Source organism: Nanorana parkeri, unplaced genomic scaffold (genome assembly GCF_000935625.1).
Source record: "Nanorana parkeri isolate BGI_ZX_2015 unplaced genomic scaffold, ASM93562v1 scaffold155, whole genome shotgun sequence".
Taxonomy (NCBI): Eukaryota; Metazoa; Chordata; class Amphibia; order Anura; family Dicroglossidae; genus Nanorana; species Nanorana parkeri.
This window is the reverse complement of record NW_017306423.1, coordinates 949,291-965,980: the sequence shown is the minus strand read 5'-3', so window position 1 is coordinate 965,980 and position 16,690 is coordinate 949,291. Positions and strand designations below refer to the sequence as shown.

The following is a 16,690-nucleotide window of genomic DNA, read 5'->3' as shown; positions in this document are numbered from 1 at the left end:
CTCTCACCAGGGGCAGATGCAGAGGCTCTCACCAGGGGCAGATGCAGAGGCTCTCACCAGGGGCAGATGCAGAGGCTCTCACCAGGGGCAGATGCAGAGGCTCTAACCAGGGGCAGATGCAGAGGCTCTAACCAGGGGCAGATGCAGAGGCTCTAACCAGGGGCAGATGCAGAGGCTCTAACCAGGGGCAGATGCAGAGGCTCTCACCAGGGGCAGATGCAGAGGCTCTCACCAGGGGCAGATGCAGAGGCTCTCACCAGGGGCAGATGTGGAGGGTCTCACCAGGGGCAGATGCAGAGGCTCTCACCAGGGGCAGATGCAGAGGCTCTCACCAGGGGCAGATGCAGAGGCTCTCACCAGGGGCAGATGTGGAGAGTCTCACCAGGTGCAGCTGCGGAGGGTCTCACCAGGGGCAGATGCGGAGGGTCTCAGCAGGGGTGATGCATGGGCCGCGCTGTAAACAGGCACTGCTGTGGTTCCTCGAAAGGCTGCGGCATGGTCCCCAAAAAGCGCAGGACCTTATGGCAGCCAAATCTATTTAAGAATTGAAAGCGCTGCATTATGCATCTTCACTAGCAGTAGGTGAGCCCCTGGCACAGACACTGTAAAGTGACAGGCTGGAAACCGCTACTAGAGGAGAACGGGTGGCCGATCTCCACACCGGCAGTGCTGCTGTCTTTTACTGTCTGCCACTCACGTCGAAAGGGACAGCTGCTGTGGGCCCCTGTAAATTATGAGGCCCAGGGCAGTTTGCCCTGCATTAAAGATGGCCCTGCTTATAATTGCAAAGAAACAACTAATTAAATACATAAACACAGAATGATGAGGGTTTTTTAAATGATGCTGATCACTTTTCTCTGTATAACTATTAGTTTGTTGCTAACAATAAATTCACTTTAAGTCTTCAATAACACATCCATTGATTCAGCCACCAATGAAAACAAGTCCTTAACTTCACCACGCATTTTGTACCCAATAACCACTTTATCTTTATTAATCTCCTTCGCTTAGTCCCCACAAAGATGGCGGCTTAACAATATTTGTTCTCAGGAAAGCGATAAGACGTTCAGTAGATAATTGCTCGCAGATTATCCTGCTCCTTGTGCTCCCCCCTGAGTTGGTTTATTTTCACTTCGTGTTTACCCAATTACACTTATCAGCTGGAAGAGAAAGGTATGATCAGTCCTACTGGCTGGCTTTAGCGATGGCGGTCTACCGGGAAGAGATGCTCTATGGTGGGTAGAGCCTGGCTGGAAGAGTTGAGTCTTGGCAATGGTACCCACACATATTAGAGGATCTTTTCCCAATCTAGCCGACTTGGGGTATGATCTTTATGTCTGTCAACACCAAGACCCGGTAGCAATAGCCTGTGCCGATTCTACGGGGAACTAGTGTAGAGATCGAAAATTGGCTATAACCTTTTTAATTGTTTTAGTTATATGTAAATTATCTAATTAGTCAGCCCTATGTAAAGGGTAACCAACAAATATTTAACATACTGCGCCTTACTAGTCTTTAGATGCGGTGGCTGCATTCGTTTTTTTTAAACTAAGAACATTTAGTGAAAGTACAGAAAGTACCTGTTGATCCTTTCAGAAATGCAGGGTCCTTGTCACTTCCTAAACCTAAAAGAACCTAAAGAAAGCACAAAGAACCGTATCTCATAGTCCCATCAATCCACAATGTAATGAAGATGAACAAAGGTAGACATGTTCGAAGTTCAGCAACCATGGCCGCCCCCATACACTGAGTGGCCAGATTATTATGACCGCCTGACGTTTGTAGGCAAATTAGCTATATGTAGCTATAATTTTGTGCTGAAGTTGCTAGAGGGCCAGACCATTATAAATAGGGAAGCAGGTTGTTTACCACGACAGTAGAAGTGATTTTTTTTCTGAAGATACGGGGAAACAACGCAATTTACCAGCCTTTGAACGTGGGATGATTGTTGGCGCTCGGAGCCATGGAGCGAGTATCAGCAAAACAGCAGAATTCGGGAAATGTTCAAGAGCAGCTGGTAAAGTGTTTAAAGACCGGACTGTCAGCCGAAAATCTGGGTCTGAACGTGCGAATTGCGGCCGTCAGCGACTAATCAATGTTAGGGCAGAACGGAGAGTGGCAAGACTGGTACAAGACAACAGAAGGGCAACAGTGCAGTGTCAGATTCCTCGCATCACCTTTCATCATCTCGTGGAGTCACGAGGCGGCCCAACGAAGTACTGATGGGGTGCTCATAATAATCTGGCCACTCAGTGTATATACAATGATGAAGTGAGTGTAGCCACCCAGGGACAGGAAGTTTGTAATTCATGGGAATACCTGGTTAAACTAAAGGAGAAAAGAAAATGGAAAAAAAAAGAAAACAAATGCAGCCACCACATCTAAGGACTGGGGTTTTGACTTTAATGTAACTTTAAGTAGCTTAATTATTAACAAAACTACCGTATTTGTGTATCACTCGGCTGTAGATCCTCAAATCATCTCTGAATTGGTGCTGACACTGTCCTTCCTTCTGGAGGGTGGCTACTTTTCTTCCCCATGGTCCCTGTGTGTGTTGTAATATAGCCACTGCTCCAAGCTCGCTTCCGTGATGGACTACAATCTCAATACAAATTGGCAAACTAAACCTGAGATTGTAGTCCATCACAGGAGCGAGCTTGGAGCGGTGACTACTTTACAACACACACAGGGACCATGGGGAACAGAAGTAGCCACCCTCCAGAAGGAAGGACAGTGTCAGCACCAATTCAGAGATGATTTGAGGATCTACAGCCGAGTGATACACAAATACGGTAGTTTTGTTAATAATTAAGCTACTTAAAGTTACATTAAAGTCAAACCCCCCCCCCCCCCAATGCTGCTTTAAGGACTTAGCTTAAATGATGCCTCCAATCCAATGCTAATGATGCCAAGATGATCCAATCATCTTCTTCTTTCCAGTAGTTTTCAGGAGTCCCTCCAGCGCTGGTGCCGGTCTGTGATCCACCGCAGACTCCTCTCTCTTCCTGTTTCTTCCTGTCCCAGAGTGTCTATCCGCGTGCACACTGCCGTGCTGCCTGCATTGACTTACCCTGTGCCTCTCCTCTTCTCCCGGCCGAAGATCTCTACTGCCCATGCTCCCCCCATCATCCTATGTGGCCACCCAAGAATCCTCAGATCTTCGGACGGGAGCAAGTGGCGGAGACACAGGTAAGTTTTAACCTTTTTGTTAAAGGAGAACTATGAGGTGAGTGATTTTCACTCACCTCATAGTTCTAGCCGACCTGTGACAATAAAATTGCCACAGGTCGGCTCAATAGATCGGGAAGTGAGCGAACACATACCGGCGCTCGCTCACTTCTCGATCCTGTGCCGGCAGAGTGCCGTGACAGGGGAGGGACTGGATTCCCCCCTCCCCTTTCCGATCCTCTGGCGCTGACTGGCGGAACGGACGGGGGAGGGGGCGGGTACTGCCTCTAGATAGGCAGAGCCAGCTGTCACTCACGCAGCTGGGTGGATCCAGACATAATTGTCGGGATCCGTTTCAGCTGCGGCGTCTCAGTATACCGCGAGCGACAGTATACTGAGCTTTGGGTGACGGGAGGACGCTAGTTTGTGTCCTCCCGTTACCCTTAGGAGAACTATGGGGACAAGCCTTTCACTTTTTTTGTTCCCTATGTTTTTGCAGATATCTACAGTAGATATATACAAAAAAGCACGAGGGTTTAATTGTCCTTTATATGTATTTTTAAGATTTAACTCCTGAGTTTAGTGTCACTTTAAGAGAGGGACAGTAGTTCCCATGAGGCATGGCTCCCTCTAGTGGGTAATCTGCAAATGTCTTTATTCAACAAAAAGGCAAAAATATGCAAGGACATATTTGTAAAACCCTGCGACAATAACAAAATGAGTTCTCACTGAAAATACATCAGGGCGGTTGTACGACAATGAACACGTCGTGAACCTCTTCCTTTTACTATCCAGCAATCCTATCCTTCTCAATTCAGACATTTTATGGAAGGTGTTAGTTTTTTGGAAGGCTGGCAGACGCGGAGAGCGCAGCCTTCAGAAGTCACTTATCTCATATAAAGCATCTTGAACCTTTTTTTGCTGCTTTTCCAATAAACACTACCTGGGCTGACCTTAGAAAGCTCATTTAGCTTAAGTGCTGTTACAGATATTGTATTGTCTCTTTGTACCGCATACCAGGGACAGCGTGTCATTTTTTTTACCGACTCTCTGTTCATATTCTGTAATCTCTTATTATGACAGCGCCAGCGACCTCTGACTCGCACATATTAAAAATAAATGAGCAGTTCTGACTCAGTGCCGGCGTGAGGGCGTATTGGATAGCGGTCTGAGCGAGCAGCTTGTGCTGCAAAAAGACTTTCACACAGGCGTGATTGCTCATAGATACTGTTATGGCCATGACATTCAAACAGCCTACGGAATGTTCCAGATTTTTAGCTATACCTCTAACCATGCCCTGATCGTTTGGAAAGAAATTATTTACACTCTTGAGAAATCATTTTATAACCTCTAATCAACTTCCAATGCATTGCAAGTGCAGAGATTTAAAACTATGAGCAGGAGATTGCATAGCATATAATATTTGGCAAGAGGTGGCAGTCCTGACAAGAGGCACCTTTCATGCCTGTTAAAGGACCTTCATTGGAGGATCGGCAGGTATTATTTTAAAGTCTCATTCACACAAAAAACGGCCGGCCCGTACAGATCCGTTCTGCGTGCACGGCCATATCGGGCCTCTCCCAAGAAGGACAGGCGCTGCGTGTGATTACACACAGCAACCTGTTCTTCTCTATGGGAGTATGCGGCCGCACGCCGCCCTACGCTCACCTGAACTGCACGTCCGTGTGGGTGTGGGTGTCCGTACTCGTACGCTGAGAGGATGGATCCTGTCTGCGTCCGAGCAGGGACACCCGAACCCGTACGGACCTGCGCGTAGGGTGGCGTATGGCCACATACTCTCGACCTGTGACAGTCTCATTGTCACAGGTCGGCTAGAACTATGAGGTGAGTGAAAAGCACTCACCTCATAGTTCTCCTTTATGTATCCCTATGCTATTTCAGACCTCTGTTCACACCAGCGTAGTCCATTCCAGACCAGACCAGAAAAATACTGCATGTCTCATTTTGTCTGGTTTGGAATGCACTGGAACTGTGGCAGGTTCACACCATTTTCTGGAAAATGGTGTGAACCTGCCCATAGAGAAGAACAGACTGCTGTAATCACAGCATGTACGCAGCACGCATATGTACGGGCCGGCCGTTTCTCGTGTGAATGAGGCCGTAATCTGCAGATTTCAAAAATATTGAAAATGACTTGTACTCACATTAGCCTATGTGAGATTTCAGTGATTGGTTTTACAGATAGTGTGAAAGTGCGAGAAAATGTCACTGCTCCATTCAACGACGAGTCTCCAACTCTCAGGCAAGGCTAGGAGCCGTCCATGTTTCAAAACAGCCACTCAAAAGAAAAGGCGCCGCCTTAGATACCATAGATCCACCGATAATGAAAGATTTAATCCACTAGGCAGCACATGTCCAACACATCAAGCATCTCCGCCTGGAGGCCATCTTGCACATCTTGCTTAGTGGATTAAATATTTCATTATCAGTGGATCTATGGTGTGCGGCTCCTTTTCTTTTGTGTGGTCGGGTTTACAGATACAGTACTTTGAATAGAACATTGACTCAGGCAACCTTATATTTCTGATGGTACAAATCACGTTAGTTGTGAAGGGCATGGCACTCACAGTGGGAATTCAGCAGTTGCTCCTATTGCTACAACCCACTTTGTTATCCACCCTACAGCACTGTGCGGCTTCAAGGAGGCTGCCATGTCAGTGGAGCGGCAAGCTGTCACAAGGTGGCTCTTCCTCTTTCAAGACCCCCCCCATGAAATCATCTATCTATTCCAGTGATCATAGACAGGGGTTGGCCAGATATGCCTCAACATGTGAGCTTAGAAAAATAGAGAGTGCCTAAGCACCCTCAGATGGGGAAGTGCTCCACAGCTTCCAATCATGATATTCATGCAAAATATATATATTTTTTTACTGATTGCCTAACTACATCTTTAGACCCCTATCCAATTCATTGCATTGCATGGTGCCATTTATGGGAAGGCCACATATCGTTTCCATTTCCCAGTTTGTTGATAGATGTGTGGTAGTCTGGACCAATAGGTGCAGTAATCAATTTTTAATGTGAATCTTAAAAATAGTGGATGTACCCATTGAGGTAGGTGACCCGTGATAACAGAATGTGTGTAGTGTATGGACCTGGTTATGGTCCAAGCCTGCTGCCTCTCTGGTTGTGATTGGGGTGTGCTGGCCAATCAGGAAGCCGGATGACGAGTCATTACCCGCTCCCCGGCTTCCTGATTGGCCCGAAAGCCGGCTTTATGTTCTCTCGTCACCTGGTCGACGAGGGAGCATGGAGCCAGCTTCCCGGCCAACAGGAATCCGGGTGCCGTGTAATAACTCGCTGTCTGGTCAAGTAGCTGGCCAATCAGGAAGCAAGGCGGTGTGTCATTACCCGCCCACCCCCCAGCTTCCTGATTGACCAGAAAGCCGGCTCCATGCTTCCTTGTCGCCTGGGGGAAGCCGGGTGGCGAGTCTTTACACACCGCCTGGCTTCCCGGATAATCAGGAAGCCAGGTGGCAAGTCATTACACACCGCCTGGCTTCCTTTATGGGACTTCCGGTATCGGTATTCGGTATTGGTGAGTGCCGGAAAAACAATATCGGTATTGGTACTCGGTACCGAAAAACTGGTATTGGTGCATCCCTACTGTTGTATGTTAGCTCTGTTGAAAGGGGAGTCTAGTTCCACCAAAACCTGTTGGCTCTATCTGACAAGCTAAATGAACCTTAAAGCGAGATGACCATTTTTAAGAGGCGCCTAATCACCCATCAGGGGTTTCCCAGGGTTAATCCCTCTTCTGAGTCTCTCAGCAGTCTATGTAATCTGTTCTTTCCTGCCACTCATGTCTGTTTTAGTACAACAGCTGTTGAAAGCCTTCAGAACACTTGTGCTCCTGCCTAGGCGTCTCACCTTCTGGCAACAAGTGGTAAATGGGAAATATCCAAACATGCTTTTTTTTTTTAATTGCAAAAATGTTAGTTGAACACACAAAGGTGTTTTATGAAACAAAAGTACTGAGACACCCCAGCTGCAAAACATGATTGTTTCCGTCTGTATAACTGAGAAATGCGTTCGACACGATGGCCCAGTAAGCCTATCTTAGTAAGCCCAGGCATCTGCTGACTCGTGTGCGGCGTCTAGAATGTGCCGTCTCCTTCAGGTTTTCGTTATCTAGCACACGTTCGGCATTTCCTCATTCAAAAAGCTTGAAGATGACCCAACTTCCCGGGACTTTCAAATTAAGTTTATCCAATTTACTCGCAAGCACCCTTTTGCCTCTGCAGATTATCATGCAACAACTGGAAAACATTTCCGAGCTGTATCTGCCGCGAAGCAGCCTGTGCCGCGCCTCTCCCGGGGCGGACAAACGTGCGCGTCTGACATCCTTGTAACAAGCAGCGAGGTCTCCGACATTGTGTCTGCCGCAGATGCCACCGCAATCTCAGACCTCTTCAACTCAGCCTTCAGGCTTCTTGTGGATTGTCAATTTTTTTTAATGGCTTGAAATTGCTGTCACAGACAAAGGGAAGCAAGGTGCCACATCTGCCGCCACTAAAGGCGCTTTGAGGTCTTTGTCTACCCTTTGTTTTTGTGTTTTAATTTTTTTGTTGGTCTCGACAGATGAGATATCCATCTTTCCAGTCTTCCTTTTGGGGTTGAGTCCCAAGACTGCGCGACTTTAATAATTGCTTCCTTAATTACCTTTCATGGAAGCAAACAAGCTAGTTTTCCGCATCTAGTCGGCAAGTTTCTGGGGAATGACTATCAGCCCGGGTGCACGCTTCACAGCTCTAATCAGATTCCCACAATCCTCTTTAAAGCGCCGCTGTTGTTTTTGTTCTGATTTCCCTGAAAGGGGCCTTTATCTGTCCCCGTACTGGATATTCTATGGGATTGTGATGCTTGTTTAGCACTTTGTTAGACTGCCAAGCAAACGCAGTCACCATTGACAGAGATTTTAGAGGCCAACCTGAGAAACCGCTGACAAATAATTCTATTTTTATCAAGCTATTTGCCTCTTGCCGTGTTCTCTATGAATATGTCAGCTGAAACTTCTGTTCTTGGAGTGACTCTATTAAAAAGGAAATCTGCAGAAGATAATGGGCAGGCCTTTAAAAGTCTGCAGCAGCTTTCTTTGCTCCCATCTCCGTTCTGAATGGGCCATGTTCCCATGGGTGGGCCATGGGTAGTGTCAAAGCTTGCCCATTGCCTCCTGCCAAATATTCCTTTTGGCCCATCACTTTGATGGGATGCATCAAAGTGATGCATCATTTTGACAGCTCTGTATTGCCACTAGTTAATGCTATCTTCTAGTAGCGTTGCCAGCCCTCTGCACAGCCTTTACCATGAAGGTGACACATACATGAATGCTACATCCTGGAAGCATTGTTGGCCCTGGATTTACTCTCTCTGTTGCCCCAAGGCCAGGTTTCCCTCAATGTGCCCTCCTACTTGCCAAGCACCCCCCCCCCCCCAGGGAAAATTGCGGCCTGCTTGCCCCCCCCCCCCCCCATGGAGAATTGCAGGCTGCATACAAGTGATCTCGGTGGCACCGCCAAGATCACTTGTACAAAACAAGAGGCAGCTTCACCACTGTACATTTAGTCTTCTTGCCCAAAGCCGGGCTAAATGTAGAAAACTACCCGCCCGGAGCCAGAACTGCATGTCCCGGGCATCGGGAGATCAGAATTCCACACCCCTACTGGCCCTCTACTCCCTGCTGCCCCAAGGCCAGGCCTTGTGGGAAATCCTGTCCTGCAATCCGCAGCTCCTTTACTATGAAGGTGACACATACATGAATGCTACCTCCTGGAAGCAACACTCCCACACGTGTAGTACTGCGTACACAGGACCTTATGGCTTCAACCATCTCTGCGGTCTTCGGCGCTTCCTTCCCCTTAGGGAGAAAGGCCACCATGAACGGCACCCTGTGTCAGGCATAGCCCCATTGCGCACCTACCCTCCTCAGATGGTTACAGCCACGATACAGTCCAACATCACACTCCTGTAGAACCCCACCTTCTCAGAGGTTGGAGGGAGAACAACCAGTCCACACAGATAGTCTTTTTGTTGGTTTTACTTGAAGGTATAAACAGAACAAAGTATACGTTTCAGCCACCCCCGGGTGGGATGACGGCACAATTCTTGATGGTTGCATATGGTTACCATTTAGAGAGGGAGAGGTACATCAGCCCAGGTGCAGCCCAGAGTCCATGACTTACTTCAGCCAGAGGCCCACTGGCAAATATCATCAGTCTTCTAGCACTTCACTATTCTCCGGAATCCCATCTTTGTCAGTCCTAGCTCGGTGGGTTTCCCCCCGGGGGTGAAACTAGGGAATCTTTGTAGCTGTACATAGTCCTAGGCCTGGTCCTGTCCTTCCCATGGACCAGCCTATGTTCAAGAATCAGTCTCCCTCCGGAGACTCTGCAAACAGTCCTAGACTTCTGCTCTCCCGTAATCTCTGCCTCTTTCCCTCTCGAGCGCCCCCTATAAATCAACTCTCCTGGGACACAGAGTCTCCCCAGGCCAGAGCTGCATCTATCTCCAGGTCCCCATGGGGGCATCTAGTGGCCGTTGGCCATACTGCACCTACCTACACGCACCTCCTTTACTATGAAGGTGACGCATACATGAATGCTGCCTCCTGGAAGCATTGTCGGCTAGAGCTGCAGCTAACGATTATTTTCAAAATCGATTAGTTAGCCGATTATTATGTGGGCGGGCGTTGAGTGTGAGGCGGGGAGGAGGTGCGGCGTGAAGAGCGTGGATGCTGGCGGGCGGGTCTTGCAGCGGCGAGCGTGAGGTGGGGAGGAGGTGCGGCGCGCAGCGTGTGTGGAGCCATGAACAGGGCCAACTGATCAGAAGCCGATTAATCGATTATTGAAAAAGTTGACAACTTTTTCAATAATCGATTATGTCGATTAGTTGTTGCAGCCCTATTGTCGGCCCTCCGCACCTCCTTTATTATGAAGGTGACACATACATGAATGCTGCCTCCTGGAAGCATTGTTGGCCCTCCGCACCTCCTTTACTATGAAGGTGACCACATACATGAATGCTACCTCCTGGAAGCAATGCCGGCCCTGCACCTCCTTTACTATGAAGGTGACACATACATGATTGCTACCTCCTGGAAGCAATGCCGGCCCTCCGCAGCTCCTTTACTATGAAGGTGACACATACATGAATGCTACCTCCTGGAAGCATTGTTGGCCCTCCACAGCTCCTTTACTATGAAGGTGACACATACATGAATGCTACCTCCTGGAAGCATTGTTGGCCCTCCGCAGCTCCTTTACTATGAAGGTGACACATACATGAATGCTACCTCCTGGAAGCATTGTTGGCCCTCCACAGCTCCTTTACTATGAAGGTGACACATACATGAATGCTGCCTCCTGGTAGCATTGATGGCCCTCCACAGCTCCTTTACTATGAAGGTGACACATACATGAATGCTGCCTCCTGGTAGCATTGATGGCCCTCCACAGCTCCTTTACTATGAAGGTGACACATACATGAATGCTGCCTCCTGGAAGCATTGATGGCCCTCTGCACCTCCTTGACATCAGATGCTTTTTCATGAATGAAGACACATAAGTGATTGGTTGCTTTGGAAACACAAGTCCCTTCTGCATACACCACTTCCAGATGAGACGCAAGAGCAGCTAAGTTACAGGTCAACCAACCAAACATTATTGCAATCTGTAATCTTCAATCATTGCAAACTGCATGGGAAAACCATTACCCGCCAGTGGATTGTTTGCTACTTTAAGAAATTACAACAACTTTAAATATTCAGATAATGATTATCAAATATTTGCCCGAGCTGACACATAGCAAGAAGCGGTCAGCAGATTCCCTTAAATGAAAGCCGGTTTTGCGCGGAGATAAATGGTCTATTAACTGCGAAGAACATAACGGAGCAGGGAATAAAACCAGATGGAAATGTAAGATTATAACTCTTAATTGTTTTTCATATGCAGAGCGGTAATGGAGCTAACATCGATTGTGGTACAATATATATTTTACATCTGGTTAAGTCCTGTGAGATATTATTGCCGCTGTCGCTAGTTAAAACATAATTAATTGCACAAATATGATATTAAAGGGAATGTAAAGTGTTTTTTTATGTATTTTCTTTTTTATTCTAGATAAACATTTAAAGGGGAACTATGAAATACACTCATTACAATAGTTAGAGTCGCTGTGCAACACTGCAGCTGTCACACGTTAGCTCTATTGATCGTGAACGGAGCAATCACAAACCAATGATTGGTCAGTTCACGACCTTCTCCCTGCAGAATGGAGGAGAGAGACACCGGCCAATGCTGGGGAGGAGAGAGGGGAGAGACACCGGCCAACGCTGGGGAGGAGAGAGGGGAGAGACACCGGCCAACGCTGGGGAGGAGAGAGGGGAGAGACACCGGCCAACGCTGGGGAGGAGAGAGGGGAGAGACATCGGCCAACGCTGAGGTCATGTGAAAATGTATTCGCCCAACAAGGCGTCATGAGTAGAAAAAGTTTAAGAAGGCCTGCACTATAAGATAGCAACATTTTTTTTAAAATCAGGTCCACCTTACAGATTCACTGATCTGTAGTCATCTGCATTCTGAGATTTCTGACAATCCCAATTAACATTTGATAGGCTGTGTCTTCACGTGCACCATTACTAGCCAAAATTGGCATTCCAGAATGATGCGTTTATGTGCAGAGCTTAGAGGAAAAACAACTTTCATTTACAGCGGAGAAAATCAGAAACAGAAAAAAAAAAATTGGAGGCAAGTCACTTAAAATATACTGTAAACATCATACAAATTGGGTTCCTTTTCATTCTGTAAATCTTTCAAGGCCGAGAACGCCTTCAGGCAAACTGACGTGTTAAGTGAACTGGAATTCAACTTCTTACTTTCTGAAATCTGGTGCGGTGTGTTATCTCAAATTTGTTTCTTTTTTCTTTTTTTTTTTCTATTTCCAACATCTCATATTTTCTTTTTTTCCTCTCTTACAGAGCCCGGCTTTTTCCCCAACCACGGCGTGACGTATTCCGTATCTCCTCTTCTTCTCGGCGTCCTGTCTTTCACATTAGCCTGCCTCTTACGTACAATCTAATGTAAGACGGAATATCCAGAATGAATCCTCAAGACGGGCAGTGGAAGAAATAAAAAATACAAATTACACAAGAACATCGTCAAAAAAAAAAAAATCAACAAAAAACACAAAAATAATTTTTTTAGAAGGAATCCGACACTGTGAGGGAACAAATTATGCATTTTTGAAAACCGTGTCATTGACTTTCTGCGCCTTCTAATGAACGAAAGGACACTTTTGGGTGGATTTAACCAGTGACGTTCAATGACTCCAGAACTTTTTGGGTGGGCTCACCTTATGAGACGTCTAGAACCCAGGTGCTCTTACAAAAAAACCACAGAAGTATTTTAGAGGGCGGAGAGGGAAGAGAGTGACTGCAAATCAAAATGAACCTTTTTTGCCACTTCAGCTCTGGAAGGGGCAGAAGTTTCGATGTAGGTGCCCTACGTACCTCATTACCATTCTTGAAGGGATTTTACTCCAAAAGAAACCTGAACGTCTAAAGTCATCTCCCTTGCCTGACCTTGTGTCTTTTTCGCCGTTACTGTGTACATTACCTCCAGTCCCTTACCCTCTCACCAAACGACGGCAACACCAATAAATAGGTATGAGTGGATTTTATACCATATTCCTGCAAAAGTGATAGACATCAAATACTGCTAACTCTACAACAGAGCAAAATATGGAATGAATGTGGGGAAAAAAAAAAAAAGTACGGTAGATGTCTATCTTGATAAGGTCTTCTTCATGAATCAGTGTGAGATCTGAGACTTCCGTCTACAACAAATCGGATGCCCATTTGTATCTCCATCTCCTGGCCTTCAGAATAGTTTTTTTTTTGGACATCTCAAGAGCGTGATGGGAGAAAGCTTACAACTTTGGCATATAGTTATGGATTTGGAGAACCGCAGCTATGGACTGGAATGATGGGTGTTGATGGGTTGTTTAAATAGATGTTATACCACCATTTCAGGGACAGCAGGGCAAGTATGCAAGTAGAAAATAAAAATTATAAAACATTGGGATAACTAAGGGACAGTGCACAGTCCCTTCTAGTTTCATATGCCTGTCATTCATCAAATGTGTCTGTGACATTCTTGTGGGTATTCTACAGACCCTAGTCCCCTTTCACAGACAAAAAAAAGAAGGGGGAGCCAAGGGCCTTGAGTATTGTCTGAATGTTAGCTGTCTGTCTGCATGGTCCTATCACTGATTGCAAGCCCCCCCCAGGCCCGCACTTACTACTCATTGCATTATGCTGATACGAGAATGGACTCAATCCTCGCGGGCTGTTGATGTTTTGTGATTTGCACTGGTGCCGAGTTTGAAAGGGGCTTAGGTTAGTTTAACAAGCTTCTGTTGCCCAATTTTTTTTTATTTGGGTGTATAATTCCCAGGATGCCTCCATAACTGTCTTCTAAGCCTCTCCAAAAAAAAATAACCAACACCTGGGGAGATTCTACTGGTATTATCCTAAAAACAAAAAAAAACAGGCCTGCCCCTTTGTCTTGGCGTCTCTTTGTCCATCCATTTATCCATAACTGATACATGTGCGGCTGAAAAATAAAATGAAACGGTCCCAACAAGAGCTTCCAAGCTGTGCATCAAAGCAGTGCATTCTGGGATTTCACATTCTCCGTACCTACATGCTGGGGAGAAGGGAGGGGGCGGGAGTTGCCTTTATGTTGGGGTACTTTTTTTTGCTCATCACTGGAAATCCAAGGCATTTTTTTTTCTTGATTTGTTGGGGGTATTTTTGTTTTCTTTTTGCAAAAAGATTAAAAAAAAAATACTTGTGAATATTGGCAACAAATGTATAAAGTGTTATAATATAACAGAGACAAACTCTACTTTGGTATGTTGGTGATATTTTGTCTTGCAGATTGTTTTTGCCTTACTTTTGCCAAGACGTTGAACAGCTGAAATTTCTTTGGATTTTAAGCCCATAAGGACTAAGTGGCGGTTGAGAGACCACGTGACACTTGGCAGGTGATGGGGGATCTGGCAATTGAGAGACCAGATGACACTTGGCAGGTGATGGGTGATCTGGCAATTGAGAGACCACATGACACTTGGCAGGTGATGGGGGATCTGGCAATTGAGAGACCACATGACACGTGGCGATTTTTGATGGAATTAGAAGATTTTGTCAAAATGAATTAGAGACAATTGGCTAAATTGACAAGCTAAATTAAATTACATCTAAAGGCTGTTGTGTGACTGTCTAAATAGGTCCAAAATCCAGTTGCTATGTGATGCACAAGCCATGTATAGTTAAAATAACTTACTTTGCCACCCCTGAGTGAGCCAAATACTAATTCATTCATGTCTCACATGCTTCCCCTCCCAGACACTGCAGTTCCAAGTGGAATGGTTTCAGCAGCAGAAGCAGTGCTGTCAATCTATACAGCAGTGGGCAGGGTTAGGTATGACCAGCTACTGATTGACAAGCTATAGGCTTAAAAATCATCAGCGGAAGTGTTTATAGTCACACCCCCTGCAGCATATTTTCATCTCACTGTATTGCTAACAGGCACCAGAGGTGTATCTACAAAAGGTTGTGCCCCTGACGTCCTGCCTAGCTCTTGGCAACCAGTGACGTCACTGGGTGGGATGCCGGCCAGAGCATCCCAGGTTGCTAAGAGCTGGGCCATAAACATCTCCCAACCTGGCTCTTAGCAACCTGGGATGCTCTTGCCTGCACCCCACCCAGCTGGGCGGGTTAGCCGGCAAGAACGTTCCCACCCGCATACACATCTTAGTCACACCCCCTGCAACATATTTTCATCTCACTGTATTGTTAACAGGCACCAGAGGTGTATCTACAAAAGGTTGTGCCCCTCACGTCCTGCCTAGCTCCTGGCAACCAGTGACATCACTGGGCAGGATGCCAGCCAAAGCATCCCTGCCTGCTGAGAGCTGGGCGGGGAGATGTGTAAGGGCCATACACATCTCTCAATCTGGCTCTTAGCAACCTGGGATGCTCTGGCCTGCATCCCACCCAGCTGGGTGGGTCACCGGAAAAAAACGTTCCCACCCGCATACACATCTTAGCAACCAGAGCGGGCGGGGAGATGTGTATGGCTGTTGCACTGCTCCCCAACCAGCTCCTGTCAACCTGGCATGCTCTGGCCGGCGTCCTGCCCAGCTCCGGGCAACCTGTGATGCCACCTGAGCAGCTCAGCTCAGAAATTTCTATTTTCTATAATGTACAAAGATTGAAAATAACTTTCGAAATTACAATAACATGTTAAAGCTTAGATTAAATCTTAGTGGTTGGGTTTACAGCTTCCCTAATCAGCATGTGGCAATTGGTCTTGGTCAGCTTGTAAAATGCTGGAGTACAAATTGGCAGGTCTGGATTGGTGAGATCCTATTGTGGAGATGACAGGCTACTAACAGTTTTCTTCCTATGATATTCTTTTATAGGTCATATGGAAAACATATAAGAAAATCAATAGCCTGCCTCATGTAAAGAACACATCATCTGAGGTGCATGGAAACGTATGGGGAAAAGAAATTGTAGTCACAATGAGTGGTGAAGCAAAACCTAGAGGGCATGTAATGAAATCCACCCATGGAATAACGAGTAACTAAGCAAAACAAACTTACAAATAGGAGGAAGGACTTTGGGGTAATTCCATGTATTTAGGTATATGCCGATATGGTATTTGCTGGATCAGGTACTGGACAGTACTGTTTCACTTACGATATATTGCCAGAGTTTTGTGGACACCTGACCTACTATCAGGGTTATTCACAGAAGGGTGAAGAGTTTGGAGAACGCCGGAGAAGTGAACAATCTAGGCCAAAATAGCTGAACTGGAAAAATTCTCCAATTCAGCTCACTTTACAGATCAGCTATGTTGTCCTAGATTGTTCACTTCTCCTGCCTTCTCCAAACTCTTCATTCTTTTGTGAATAACCCTGTATATTCCCCAAAAAGTATGTGAACACCTCTCCAAATGATTGAGTTCAGGTGTTCCCAGTGAAGGGTACTGTTAAGACTACAGTATACAAAGACATTTTGTGCTTCCAACCTCGTAGAAGGCCCTTCTCTGTCCCAACATGAGTGTCCCCCTATGCGGAAACCCAGACATGGTTTAATTAGCTAATGGGTGTAGAGGAACTCTAGTGTCCCACACAAAGCCCTCAACCCAACCCTACTGAACACCTTTGGCATGCATTTAATGTCAGTTGCCAGCTGAGTGTTCTCCAACATCAGTACCTGACCTCACAAATGCTGTTTTGACTGAATGGGCACAAATATTCACATGCACACCAAAATCTTAAGGAAAGCCTTCCCAGAAGAATGAAAGCTGCCGTAGCCACAAAGGGGAGCCACCTTCCTAACAATGCCTGTGGTTTTGGAATGGGATGCCCAACAAACGCTTAAAGTTGTCATCAGGGCCGGATTTACTCTCCCTGCCTCCCCAAGGCCAGGTTC

General features: G+C 46.4%; 1 protein-coding gene across 1 annotated transcript in view; it reads left to right on the top strand.

Moving 5' to 3' along the window:
• The window catches only part of IGLON5 (IgLON family member 5), a 347,431-nt gene extending 335,103 nt beyond the window's left edge, over positions 1 to 12,328 (top strand). Inside the window, exon 8 of the mRNA XM_018554383.1 lies at positions 12,164 to 12,328. Coding sequence (XP_018409885.1) covers positions 12,164 to 12,264 — 101 coding nt within the window. The 3' untranslated portion in view covers positions 12,265 to 12,328. The remainder of the gene's footprint in view (positions 1 to 12,163) is intronic.
• The last annotated feature ends 4,362 nt before the right edge of the window (positions 12,329 to 16,690 follow it).